This window comes from Caretta caretta, chromosome 1 (genome assembly GCF_965140235.1).
Source record: "Caretta caretta isolate rCarCar2 chromosome 1, rCarCar1.hap1, whole genome shotgun sequence".
NCBI lineage: Eukaryota > Metazoa > Chordata > Testudines > Cheloniidae > Caretta > Caretta caretta.
This window is the reverse complement of record NC_134206.1, coordinates 122,605,834-122,619,138: the sequence shown is the minus strand read 5'-3', so window position 1 is coordinate 122,619,138 and position 13,305 is coordinate 122,605,834. Positions and strand designations below refer to the sequence as shown.

General features: G+C 39.3%; 1 protein-coding gene across 4 annotated transcripts in view; it reads right to left on the bottom strand.

Moving 5' to 3' along the window:
* Positions 1-13,305, bottom strand: part of GABRG3 (gamma-aminobutyric acid type A receptor subunit gamma3) — a 569,219-nt gene that overhangs the window by 268,303 nt on the left and 287,611 nt on the right. For all 4 annotated transcript variants that reach the window (XM_048858899.2, XM_048858893.2, XM_048858908.2 and 1 more), the window contains exons 4-5: positions 4,052-4,272; positions 294-376 (exon numbers count right to left, since the gene is read on the bottom strand). In XM_048858899.2, the coding sequence (XP_048714856.2) occupies positions 294-376; positions 4,052-4,272 (304 nt within the window). The remainder of the gene's footprint in view (positions 1-293; positions 377-4,051; positions 4,273-13,305) is intronic.

Sequence of the window (13,305 nt, the reverse complement as noted above, 5' to 3'; positions counted from 1 at the left end):
ACTGATGTGAATATCTGCTCCTTGTTAAACTGTAATTATGACTGCAGACCATGATGCTGGTGCTTGCAGCTCTAGCAGTATAACTCTACATGGGGCATTTCATGACAAAAACTTCTGCTCTGAATGCTGAAGAGAAAACACATATATGATCATATCAAAAGCAAACCTCAGCTTTTATTTATTGAAATTTATTTATTTCAATAAATCCTGAAAAACCTGACAGAAATTAGAGACAAACTGGTGTCTCGCCACATGGTTCAAGTATAATAGTTATGCACTGAAGCAGTACTTACAACTAGAGAATATCAACGGGCAAGAATGTTCATCCATTGGGAAATTATGTAGCTGCAGCTGGCATTCTGCATTGATGGTGAGCCTGTGGAAAAACCAGGTAATTGTCACTATATATCAGCACAATGAAAAGTTAAAGGAACGTGGTAGGGTAATTGTTGGTAATTGTCCAAGACACAATTGAGAAATTTTGAAGAGTGGCCACAGAATTAAATGCTAGGAAATGGGTGAGATGGCTGTGTGTGATCAAACATGGAAACAGAGCTTTATGCAGTGTTGTATGGGTTTTGCTTGATATTACGCTGTAAACTTAATATCCTGATCTGTGATATTCTTTCTCCCATGTTAGGCAACCATTTTTAAACTAGTTACTATCTACAGTTCTTATCAAAGAACTTTTAAAATGCATTTAACAAAGATATGCTCAAGTAACATAGGTCAGCACAAATGTTTGCAAAAAATCTCGACCACATTTTAAAGCGATGTTCAGAATGGTTTGCTAACACAGGGCACAGTACAAATAAGGTCAGTTCTTCAATTACCATTAAGACAGGGGATTCCATCCATGAAACTACAAAGTCAGTCTATATATTTGACTAGATCATATCATATATTAGTTTTATTTGAAAGCTATTTTCAAGTAATGGACACTATGTTAACTTCACTGATGAGTTTGCCCAGCAAATGACAAATTTTAGGAAAACTAATTAAAAGGTAAACAAACTAGATTTGAGAAGGTCTAGGTGCCTTAAATTTGGGCTGACTGCCAGAGAAATGTCTATCTTGTTTAAGCTCAGCTGTAAGTAAATTAGTTCTCTCTGCCCAGGAGTTTTAATTGTACAACAGGACAGGATTCCAAGGTTGCATGCACAAAAGTGGCCAGAGAAGAGGAGGAAGAGACAATGGACCTGGCACAAACTTGTACACTGTTTCTCGAATTTAGAAATTTAGTCAACTCAATGCTGTTCTTTCTGAGGCATCCACAGTGAAGAAATTGGAGATACTACAGCTGTCTCTTACCTACAGTTCTGTAGAGTCAATAGTCTGTGACAATAAAGACTGTGTACTTGTTGCTGAGTTTTATGTCCTAGCTGGTGAACATTAGGGTTTATAGAGTTCCTCCTACACAGAGGAAAGGTTGAGTGGTAAAACTGGAATCAGAACTCCTTGCATACATTTAAAATGCTCAGTTAAGCAAAGGAGGGCTGTAACAGGGTCAGCTGGATCCTGAGCACCCCGTGGCTTGCGTGGCTCTGCAGCATCCTCCCATCAGTCTTCCCTCTCTTCAGGGCTCCCCAGTTAAACTCCATGCAGATCTGTCTCAAAGGCCATTCTGGTAGGGGTTTATTTATTTTCCAAAAACGGTGAATCAAAATTATAATAAAATTAGGCAATTACCCTGCTAGCCTTCGTCTCTGCTCTCAGGGGCATCTTCTCCTGTCTCTGGAAATCCCTGAAGTTCCTGCTACTCTGTCATCTCCCGCAGCTGGAGCTCAGCCTTCTGGCTCTGGCTTCTAGGCCCTAAACCCATCTCTCAGTCAGGTTCTCCTACAGGATACTTCTGTTTACTGCAGCTCTTCTCTGCCATAGATTCCTCTTCCTGTCCTCTGCTCTCCTCTGTCTCTTTATAGACAACAGCTGCCCTCTATCAGGCCTCATTGAAAGGCAGTTAATGAGACTCAGGTGGACTGGACCAGTTCCCTCTTAAAGAGCCCAATCCACCCTTTGACAAGGGCTAAACGTTTTTCTCATGAATAGCATACAATAAGATATTTTTGCAGTCCATGGGGCAGATTCTGTTCTCAGTGACACCTATAAAACTCAATTACATCAGTGAGGTTTCACAGGTGTAAGTAACAGTGCACAATTTGGTACAACATATGGCACAAAAAATTGGTAGATAAAAGGGGGGTGCATACAAAAACTAACCAAATGAGCATCTTTTCACATTCATCAAGGTCCTGTTTGAAAGCCCACTGAAGTGACTGAGAGACTTTCCGTGTACTTCAGTGGGCTTTGGATAAAGCTTCAAAAGAGACGGATACTGAAAGAACATGTAGGCTACATCTACCCAGCAATTAAACACCTGAAGTTGGCCTGGGTCAGCTGGCTCAAACTTGTGGAGCTCAAGCTGTAAAATTGCTGTGTAGACATTCAGGATTGGGCTGGAGCCTGACATCTGGGATACTGTGAGGGGGGAGGGTCCCAGAGCCTGGGGTCTAGACTGAGCCCAAACATCTAAATAGCAATTTTTAGCTCCGCAGCCAGATCCCAAGTTAGCAGACCCAGGCCAGCCACGGCAGTACCACAGATCTTTTATTCCAGTGTAGACATACCCTCAGCGGCAATTTCCAGCTGTTGTATTCTGTTCTTGTTTGACCATCTGTAAATAGGGACACTTGTCATTGAAGCTCAGCTTCCATATGCAAGTATCATCAGTGTGACAATGCACTGAGGAGGTTGAATACAATCAGCGCAGCAACTGTATAGCATGGAAGATATATTTTACAGATAGATGGCTTGCTGTACAGGGAACCTTGTTTATTGTGGAATTCCACTTTTGAACAGTTTACTCCTCCACTGAATAAAAGCAATTTTTCTTTATTTGAATGCACCCTTTTAATGCAAATGTATACTTTATGGTATTGTCTTGCTTAGAAAAATTCAAACATATTTCTTCCAGTAGTTCCCCTTTTTGACAAAACATGATGTGCTATCTTCCAGTGTGACTTGTATATAGAAACTGTCATTGATGCTAGTATGCACCTAAACATGAGCATACTAGCAGAGGAAGAATCTCTAAATATATATTTTGCATCATTTTTCCTCTGCAGAACTCAAAGCATTTTCATAGATTGGTAGAATGAGGCACAGAGTAATTAATTGACTTTCCCAAGGTCACATAGTAAGAAAACGACACAGACAGGAATAAAATCCAGGTCTTCCGATGTCCAATTCAGTGCTCTAAACAATGGATCAAGCTGTCCCCAGAGGCTTTGTTTAGTTCAAATATGCACCCAGGTGTACATCTGAATCTAATCTGAGCTAATCTGCCCTCCAAAGTAGAACTGGTTGGAAAATGTTTTTTTCCCTTCCCTCTGAAAAATTTCAACAACATTGTTTTTTTTCTTATTATTTGCAGAAGTTCTTCTTTCTTTGTTTGTTTTTTTTTAATGCAGTAGTGAATGTAAAAATCTAAAACTGAAAATGTTTGTTTTACTTGGAACAGCAACCCAAAAGATGTGCATGTGTTTTTATGAAAAGACAAAAAATGGACAAAAAAATGATGTTTCATGCAAACTTCTGTTTTGTCAAAAAGCCATTTTTCATCAAAAATATTTTGATTTTTCCCCCCAGCTCTACAGTAAGCCAAGTCAGGAAGTTTTATAGGAACTACTTCTCTTGTAAGATTTCTGGGACTACATGCTTCTGACTGGATTACAAACACTGAGAGAGGAACCTTTCTTGTAGAATTTTGGCACTTCTCCTTTCAGATCCTGAATATGGAAGTGAAGAAAGGCACAAAATAAAGTTTTAAAAAGAATAAGCAAGCTTTTTTAACCTAAAAAAATGTTTTAGCTTGGGGCTAAATTTGAATTTTGGACAAATATTCATGTCATTTCTTTTACACTGCATCAATTTGCCTGTCCCTAAAACATATTTAAATATAAGTTAGGAAACAGTTAAAAAACAAAACATTTAAAAATACTCTGCAGAAAAAGAGACCAAATACTTTCAGCCACACACTCCTACTTCCTACCTTAAAGTATACAAGATTTTTCCATCATTCCATATTCTCAGAAGCTGATTGGGTGTAGTGATCCAATGAGCTTCTGCTGTTTTAGAATTTCGGAAGATAGTGTCTGGTATCCATATCAATCCAACCATATTGCTATTTAGAGTCAGTATTTTCACAGTGCTGTTGAATCGAAGGCGGCTGTCTGTCCATGTCTGAGCAAAAAATATATCAATTTGGTATTCCTGTAATAAAAGCACAACATAAAAACTGAAGTTGGTTCCATGTATTCCATTTATATTTGGTCTTTGATAGGCTCTACTTAAAGGGCCGTAGCCTCAGTCAGTGTAACTCAACATAGCTCTTGTCAAGATTCCCTCCCCACTCTGAACTCTAGGGTACAGATGTGGGGACCTGCATGAAAAACCCCCTAAGCTTATTTTTACCAGCTTAAGTTAAAACTTCCCCAAGGTACAAACTATTTTACCTTTTGCCCTTGGACTTTATTGCTGCCACCACCAAGCATCTAACAAATATATAATAGGGAAAGAGCCCGCTTGGAAACGTCTTTCCCTCCCCCAAAATCCTCCCAAACCCTACACCCCCTTTCCTGGGGAAGGCTTGATAAAAATCCTCACCAATTTGTATAGGTGAACACAGACCCAAATCCTTCGATCTTAAGAACAATGAAAAAGCAATTGGGTTCTTAAAAGAAGAATTTTAATTGAAGAAAAAGTAAAAGAATCACCTCTGTAAAATCAGGATGGTAAATACCTTACAGGGTAATCAGATTCAAAACATAGAGAATCCCTCTAGGCAAAAGCTTAAGTTACAAAGAGACACAAAAACAGGAATATACATTCCATTCAGCACAACTTATTTTATCAGCCATTTAAACAAAACAGAATCTAAAGCACATCTAACTAGATTGCTTATTAGCCCTTTACAGGAGTTCTAACCTGCATTCCTGCTCTGGTCTCGGCAAAAAAACCACACAGATAGAGAGAACCCTTTGTCCCCCCCCCCCCCCCCCAGCTTTGAAAGTATCTTGTCTCCTCATTGGTCATTTTGGTCATGTGCCAGCGAGGTTATCTTTAGCTTCTTAACCCTTTACAGGTGAAAGGGTTTTTTCCTCTGGCCAGGAGGGATTTAAAAGTGGTTAGACTTCCCTTTATATTTATGACAGCTCTATTAAAATCAATGGATCTATGTTGATTTACACCAGCTAAGGATCTGGTCTTATAAAGTTTTTTTGTTTGTTTGTTTTCATTCTCAGAATTAGTTTACTTTAGGGGAAAAAAATAGAACAACATGATCTCCTGCATTGACCTTTTGGCTTAGCATGCTCTGCCCCACCACACAGTCCTGACCATCCTTCTCTGTGTGAAGTCGGGCAAGTCACAACTGCACAATATATCTGCAATGGCTTCCCTGCCTCTGTGTGAAAACAGAGACTTTAAGGAGCTGCTGTATGATGAAACAGGTGTTTGAGATTCCAGTAGCATTAGATAAATATGGCTAGTGATTAAATAAGTCATCTAAAGAATGACAAATTGTGTGGAACATGGCAGCCATACACACACACATTAATTGTTCGTTTCTAAACTGTTAAGTGTATAGCCTACAGCAGAAAGATACCAGGATCATAGATACTCTTTTTTTCCCCACAGATACCTCATGTATTACAAATGCCAAGCACCAGAACTCTCTTAAACTGACATTAATATGCTAATCCAGATGCTACAATCTTTTCTATAGTAACATTTTATTGCCATGTTTCTGTTACTAAGTTGTCATAATAAGGGTGATAAAATAGAAGTTAAACACGTGCACACACACACACGTGTGAGCATGTGTATATATTATTACATACACAAATCTTTAACAGATAGATATTTAAGTTTCAAAATCCAGTACTTAAAATAACAGTTCCACATCTGCCTGTGCAATCTTCATTCTGCATCCTGGTGCATCCAACCTATGCACTGAATGATGGGAGGATCTTGTGGGAAAAATGTGATTATATAATTAAAGACTTTATCATAATGCATAAGCATAAAGGGGCAGAATTAAGGGTTCCTGGTCAATATGGCAATTCCTTGCTTGGGACTTTGTACATTAATTAATTTTCATTTAATGTAGCTTTTTTGCATGAAGGTTCCTTGGTGATTTTTTTTTAAAGGAAAAAGATACAAACAAATTCTATTATGCACAACTGTAACAACTTATCATGTATTATTAGCAGAATTTGTGCCATGAATTTATCCTAGTATTCTAACTGTGTTCTGAGAGCCATCTGGTTACTCTGCATTATTCCTGTAATTACCCTCTTTTGCAGGCCATCCTTCCAGAATTGATGTTATAACACCAGAAAACCCTTATTCATTGACACTATTAGCTGAGAAATACACTCGGAAACTCTCACCTTTCCATGATGAATGATAGATGGATATGTAAGAATTCTTAGCATGTATAGGAATAGCAGGTAATATATCACCTTATGACTTGCAGCATAACTAACAGTCCCTAGAACCTTCCCCCTTAGCCTTTCTAGCTGTGATTTTTCTTTTTGATTAGCTTTATTTTCAGGGGTAGGACAAGAGATTTGATGCTGAAGGGGACTTATTTTCATCTTGGTGGGCAGGGAATTGTGCATCTCTGCACATTGAGACAAGAAAGTATATCAAAGTATCTAGCTCACACTGATTGTTATTTCTATTTTTAAATACATGGGAAGTGCTCAAAAATTACAGGGATGAGGGAAATAGTCATAAAATGACCTACCGATATATTTATAAATGTTCAAAAATTATTGTTTTCTCACTTTGCCATTATTGCAGAGAATGGATTATTCAGATTATGTTCTACTATTTGCCCCATCTCTGCCAGCTCCTCATTGCAATAACCTGGAGAAGAGAGGCTTGATACAGATATGGAATATGCTAGACATGGCCAAATGTATAGCAGTTTTCTCTAACTGCTGAGCTAGTGGAACTGTTCCTTTAGCTTGCAAGCAGAGACCAGTATTTATGGAGCCAAAGGCTATGATGCCACATATATACAGCTGGCTAATGAGCGTGATGTATTTATACACAACAATGGATTGATGCAAGATGTTCATATCTGAAGATATTTTATATGAAAAGAATGCTTATTTTGATTGCCAAATTATTTCTAAATTTAGGAGAAGCTGTAATTCTCTTTTGGGATATTATACACACTTAGGATTTTGCTTATTCAAAAGGAAAGACAGCCCTGAACTGTTTAATTAATGTCCACCATACTTTTCTTCCACAACACACCCATTCCTTCTTTTTAAGTAGTCTAGGAGGTAAGGTAGTCCAGTTGGCGTTTCCTGTTAAGTACTACATTTAGAACTGCCCTTAGAGGTTATTCAAAATACGACTGGTAAAGTGCAGGCCTGGGGTGGGCAGATTCAACTCCATTTACTTGAATGGGTTGTTTATACCAGGGCTGAATTTAAGCCTGTGTGCATATATAACTGCATTGAATCCTCTAATAATAAAACATGGCCTATTGTTTTAAATGTGCCTCTCTGTCCTATGCTCAGCTTGAAATGATTTATTTAAGCAGTATCACACAACAACTCAGTAAACAGCATTTTCCTCCCAAACATTTTTCGTAACAATTTAGTTCTGTTTAAAAGTAACTCATTACTGATGCAATGTACTATATTTGATAATAAGGGGTAAACAAATATTTACATTTGATATCTGAACTGTAATCTTCACCTTTTTCTTCATCCATTAATCCCTTTAAAAAAGGATACTAGATCAGTACAGCCTTTACATTAATCATTATAATAACCTCAGCCTTCATCCAAATGGTGAATGGGGTTTGCTATTTAGGTATTCCATTTTTGAGCAAGAGACAGAGAGGTCAATTTTGAAAGCTGGGTGTATAAAATTAGGCTCCTTTGCCCAGATCCTCAAAAGGTATTTACTTGCTTAATTCTCATCGATTTCAATGGCAGTCAGGCACCTAAGTGCCTTTGACAATCTGGCCCTAAATTTTAATTTATAGGCACTTGCACATAAATGGTTTGATTTTCATAGATGCTGAGTTTGTCTCTCCCAGCAGTCAATAGACAACGTGCGTTGCAGCGTGGAGGAAGGGTGCAATGGCCTCTGAACCATTTAAACCCCACATAAGGACTGTGCATGGAATCTGCTCAGCGTGCACTCACAGGTGATACTTGCATATCCATTCCATGCCACAGGAAGGGGCTCCATGCTAGACCCACGTAGGAGTAAGTATTTGGGCCATAATGTATGAAAAGACAAGGATCACTTTCAATTCACGGGTTTTACCTTTCAGAGGAATGCATAGGTCAATTGTTTTATAGAAGGTAATACTAGCATTTTGGGTATTTCGGCAAGAAATAATCTTTATCTTAAGTTCTGTGTAAAATCTTCTGCCTAGAAAATCTTAATGGGAACAGGTTTCTTTGCTAACACCAATACTTGATGAATGAAGAATTAGAAAGCAGAGAAATCAATCTCACCAATTACGGTTGGAGGCACATCAATTTTCCAAGCACATTTCTGAGATGTTACCTATGCAAAAAAAAAAAAAAAAAAAACCAAAAACCCACAAAAAACCTTCTTGCCTGTTCACAGATATAAATAAACTTAGAAATTTTGTACAGTAGGCCTGCTCCTGATTATTTATTTATGAATTACAGAAGTAGTTTGTACCCCTGGGTGTGAGAGGCCCGTAGGGTTAGAGAATGGGAGGCCCATAGGGTTAGAGAATGGGAGGAAGGTCTTGAATTCTTCTCTCTGGCGCTGGTAGGGTAGAGAAGCAGGCCCAGATCCTCAATGGTATTTATGCTTCTAACTTACATTGAAATCAAGGGAAGTTAGAAGCCTAAATATCTTTGAGAATCATCATAGATATCATTGTAGTAGATTGATTAATGTGCCTTTCCACCTAGTCACAACAGGAGCATGATGATAAAGGAAGGGGAGATATGGTGGTTGTAGAAGGAGTAGATATATGTCTGGGGGAGGGACAGGGGGATTGACACTTTAGTGTATTAGATGCTCTAATGTGTGAGGCAGGGAATTATTGAAAAGTATTTTGTGGGTAGGTGGATTGGAAAAAGGAACTTCATATTTACAAATCAGACCAAACATCTGTTTGTTTTCTCATTCTCAAAGGAGACATAGAGAGGAACTCTTAAAAATACTGCACATTATTGAATGCCCTTGGTCCTCACTTGGGAAAATCTAAGACCACCAATCTTCCATTTGCAATGCTTGGTTTCACTCATAAATTGCATGGAAACATCTAGAAAGACAATATGAGATCTATCTTGCCAAACACATAGAAAAAAAAGTGTAACCATTTTTGGCAAAACACTAAAAATGTCCAACAAGACAGCTGTTACAGCTAGTCATTCCTGAGGGTCCCTTTTTGAGTATCCAGTGCAATAGCTGTCTGTCCGAGGTACTTATATGGCCTCCATCATTGTAGTATCTGAGCACTTCACAAGCTTTAGTGTATTTATACTAACTGTACTGTGAGGTTGGGAAGTGCTATGTGAATGGGCCTGAAGGGGTTAATGAGAGCTAGTGGGCTCAATCAGCATTGCACCGCTACACATGCACTAGGCTTCAAACATGGTGGGAGGAGTTAAAAGGACTGAATATGGCAATCCAGGCCTGACTAGGAAGAAGAGTAGATCTCTGGCACTCACTCAGTGAGAGGAGCCTGGTGGGAGTCAGGGAGCATAGTGGGCTATTGTCTCTCCCTGAAGGAAGGTAGGTCTACAACAGGGAGCCCAAAGCAGTTGGAAAGGAGCAGCAAGAAGTGAGTTTAACCGGGACTCTGTGAGGAGGGGCCTGCAGAGAGCACGGAATTGCCTGTTCAGTCAGGATCTTCCCTGCAAGGGGAGTGGAGAAAACTCTCTCCAGGTGGAACCAACTGGCTAACAGGAACTGCAGCTATGCAGTGAGCCAGTGGAAGAGGCTGAGAAAGAATGGGGCTGATACACTAGGAGTGCAGGAAGAGGCTGAGGCAAAAACCCAAGAAAGGCAAGATAGGAAGTGGTCCAGGGAGGCAGCCAGAGGTCTGTGAAGTCAGGCCTTGATTATCTGTTTAAGAACTGGAATCCATTAGAGAGAGAGCCTAGGATGCCCCACCATTCCACCAAGAAAGGTGGAGTGGAACGCCCCTCCTGCAACAAATGGTAAGGACTACTGAACCCCCGATACAACGGTAAGTGCCAAGGGTCCTATATGAAGTTGATGGACATTTATTTGTTGGACTATTGTTACCCCAGAAGTGGTGGGAGTCTGTGTGACTCGGCCAGAAGGCCGAGTTGCAAAAAGTAGCTGACTACCACAGGGCTAGAACCGCGGTCAGCAGGAAGCTCTAAAGGAGGAGAGCCTGCTGTGCTATGCCCAGCCAACTTGGGGTGCACTTGCTTGTGAATCATATGCTTACATCCCCCTTTTTACAAACTGGAACTGACACACAGAGAAGTTAAGTGATTTTCCCAAGGTCACACAGGAAATCTACAGTAGAGCAAGGAATTTAATCCAGGTCTCCTAGTTCCTAGTGTAGTACCTTTTAACTACTGGACAATCTTGCATCTGCAGACCTTCAGTGGCCACTTTCAAGTAAACAAAATTACTGAATGTCCAAAAACATTTAGATATCCCCTACAAGAAGCAAAGATACAGTCTCTGCTCAAAGGGCATGCAATCTAAATGTAATATGACACAAATTAGACCCATAAACAAACATGCGGGTAAGGGGGTTAGGAAAAGCAAATTCATAGGTGAAAATAATACAGTTACTTGTGAGGTCTACACTTATCAAAGTTTTTCCTGTGATTTAAAATACACCCCCCCACCATGGGTCTTGATTTTGTTTTTAACCAAGTTAGGCTTGTGACTGTAAGGCAATATACATTATTCAGACAACTTCCTGGAAAAATTACTAAAATTGGTCAGCTGTAAGTGCACTTTCTAGACTTGTGTTTGAGGGAATTGCATATGTTTAACTTGTTTAAAAATCAGACCAAACATCTGTTTGTTTTCTCATTCTCCAAGGAGACATGGAGAGGAACTCTTAAAAATACTGCACGTTATTGAATGCCCTTGCTCCTCACTTGGGCAAATTCAAGACCACCAAGCTTCCATTTGCAATGCTTGGTTTCACCCATAAATTGCATGAAAGCATCTAGAAAGACAATATGAGATCTATCTTGCCAAACACATAGAAAAAATGTTACAGTTTTAGGCAAAACACTAAAAATGTCCAACAAACCAAAATACCCCAATATCATAACTGAAAATACGCTGTTAACCATATCAATTACTACAATGCTGTATTTCTAACAGAGAAAATATTAAGTTTTGATACATTCCAAATAAGCCACTTCATTCAAGGTAACAGAAAAGTATATTTACAATTGCTTCCCTTTCAGATATGTACATTTTGCCTTAGATAAACACTTAACTCGGCATTTGTAGTATTTTCTATATTTACTGTAGGGTATACTTATGAAAGACTGAGGAGATATTAGCTATCTTAGACACGTTTTTAAGGATCCCTGCTGTTTTGAGTGAGACAGACAAAAGGCCAGTTTTCCAAAAAGTTTTTCGACTGCCCTTCAACTGTGCATATGCACAAAATTTGCTTAGGCAAGATTGTGATCTTGTGCATTCACCTGTTAGAATCTATACATGCAAACCACTTTTATGCACAAATGTATACATTCAAGGAGGATTTGTGTACAGAATTTCTGTCATCTGACTGCACATACGGATGGTGTGAAACTAACTTCCCATGCACACCCACAAATAAAGGCCACATTTTGAAGATATAGCTCAGTGTCAGGGGTTCAACCAAAGCCTCTTTCTCAAGACCTCTGTTTCCTTTAGACAATTTTCAGAAAGTCATTATACACACACACGTATAGCAATTAAATACCCAAAACACAATTCTTAAGTTACAGTCCAAAACTATCATGTTATTTAAAATCAAAAGAAATGTAATTCCTGTACAATACAGAGATAATAAAACATGAATTTTACAATAATGAATGTGGAACGTTTGATCTCAACTGTAATTCAAAGATAATGATATTTAGATAAAATTATTCACTCTCCATTTCAGCTTCAGAAGTATCTACTCTAGTATTACATGATTTTTTTTATTACATGATTTTTTTAAGGTCAGGCTTGACAAAGCCCTGGCTGGGATGATTTAATTGGCGATTGGCCCTGCTTCGAGCAGGGGGTTGGACTAGATGACCTTCTGGGGTCCCTTCCAACCCTCATATTCTATGATTCTATGATTCTATGATTCCACAGGTACAATGCTATGAGGTAAATTTTGGAGCGCAATATGCCAAAGAACAAAAAGAAGTTCTGCAATTACTCCTGTGATCTGATTACTTTGATATAAATACAAAATCAGAGGAAGGGATTAAAACAAATGCAGCTTCTGTGTGGAGGGAGGGGAACCCTGCAACGTTAATGCAATTTTCCTTTATTACTAGAAATGTAATAGGTAATATATGTAGGTGATTACACAGGTACTCCTGATACACCTATATACCCTACTAATTACCTGCCTCACATTAGAAGTAATTGTTGTAGGGATTTTTTCAATTTACTCAGAACTGGGAAGCTCTGTTTGTTGCTATGGAAACACTCCCACCTCTATATTGAAGCAATAGTTCCCCTCCCAGTTGCCATAGTAATAGATTGCAACAGGTTCCTCTTCACACCACAGCTGCTGTTCCTCTCTGCATTGCAGCTTTGGTCCTCACAGCTGTTAATTGCCATTATTATGCTGGAATCCAGCAGAGTTGTCTAACTAGATGTAAGCAGGGGAATAGACCTGCTATTGTGGGGAACTTTCCTGGCTTCTGCACTACCCCGGTGAAGTGGGCTAGTGAAAGGATCTGAGTCCTCGCTCCCACTTCCTTTACCCAGTGGCCTCCCTGCCCTTGAGGCCTCCCCTTCCACTCTCCTGTCTGGCAGAGTCCTCGTAACCCCAACAAGGCTGGGTCCAGTATTCCTGGGGAGCTTGACCCTCCCAACCCTGCTGCAGTCACCTAGGACAGGGGCTAGGGTGTCCCCACTCTGGGATACTCTCTCTGCACTAGGCACTTCTCTGACCCACTGACCATTACATACAAGTTAAAGCAAATGCAAGTTATTTAATCAACAATTAATTTTAAAAAGAATAAGGAAAAATGGGAACGGTTAAAGGAAACACATCACCCCGCTCTGTGG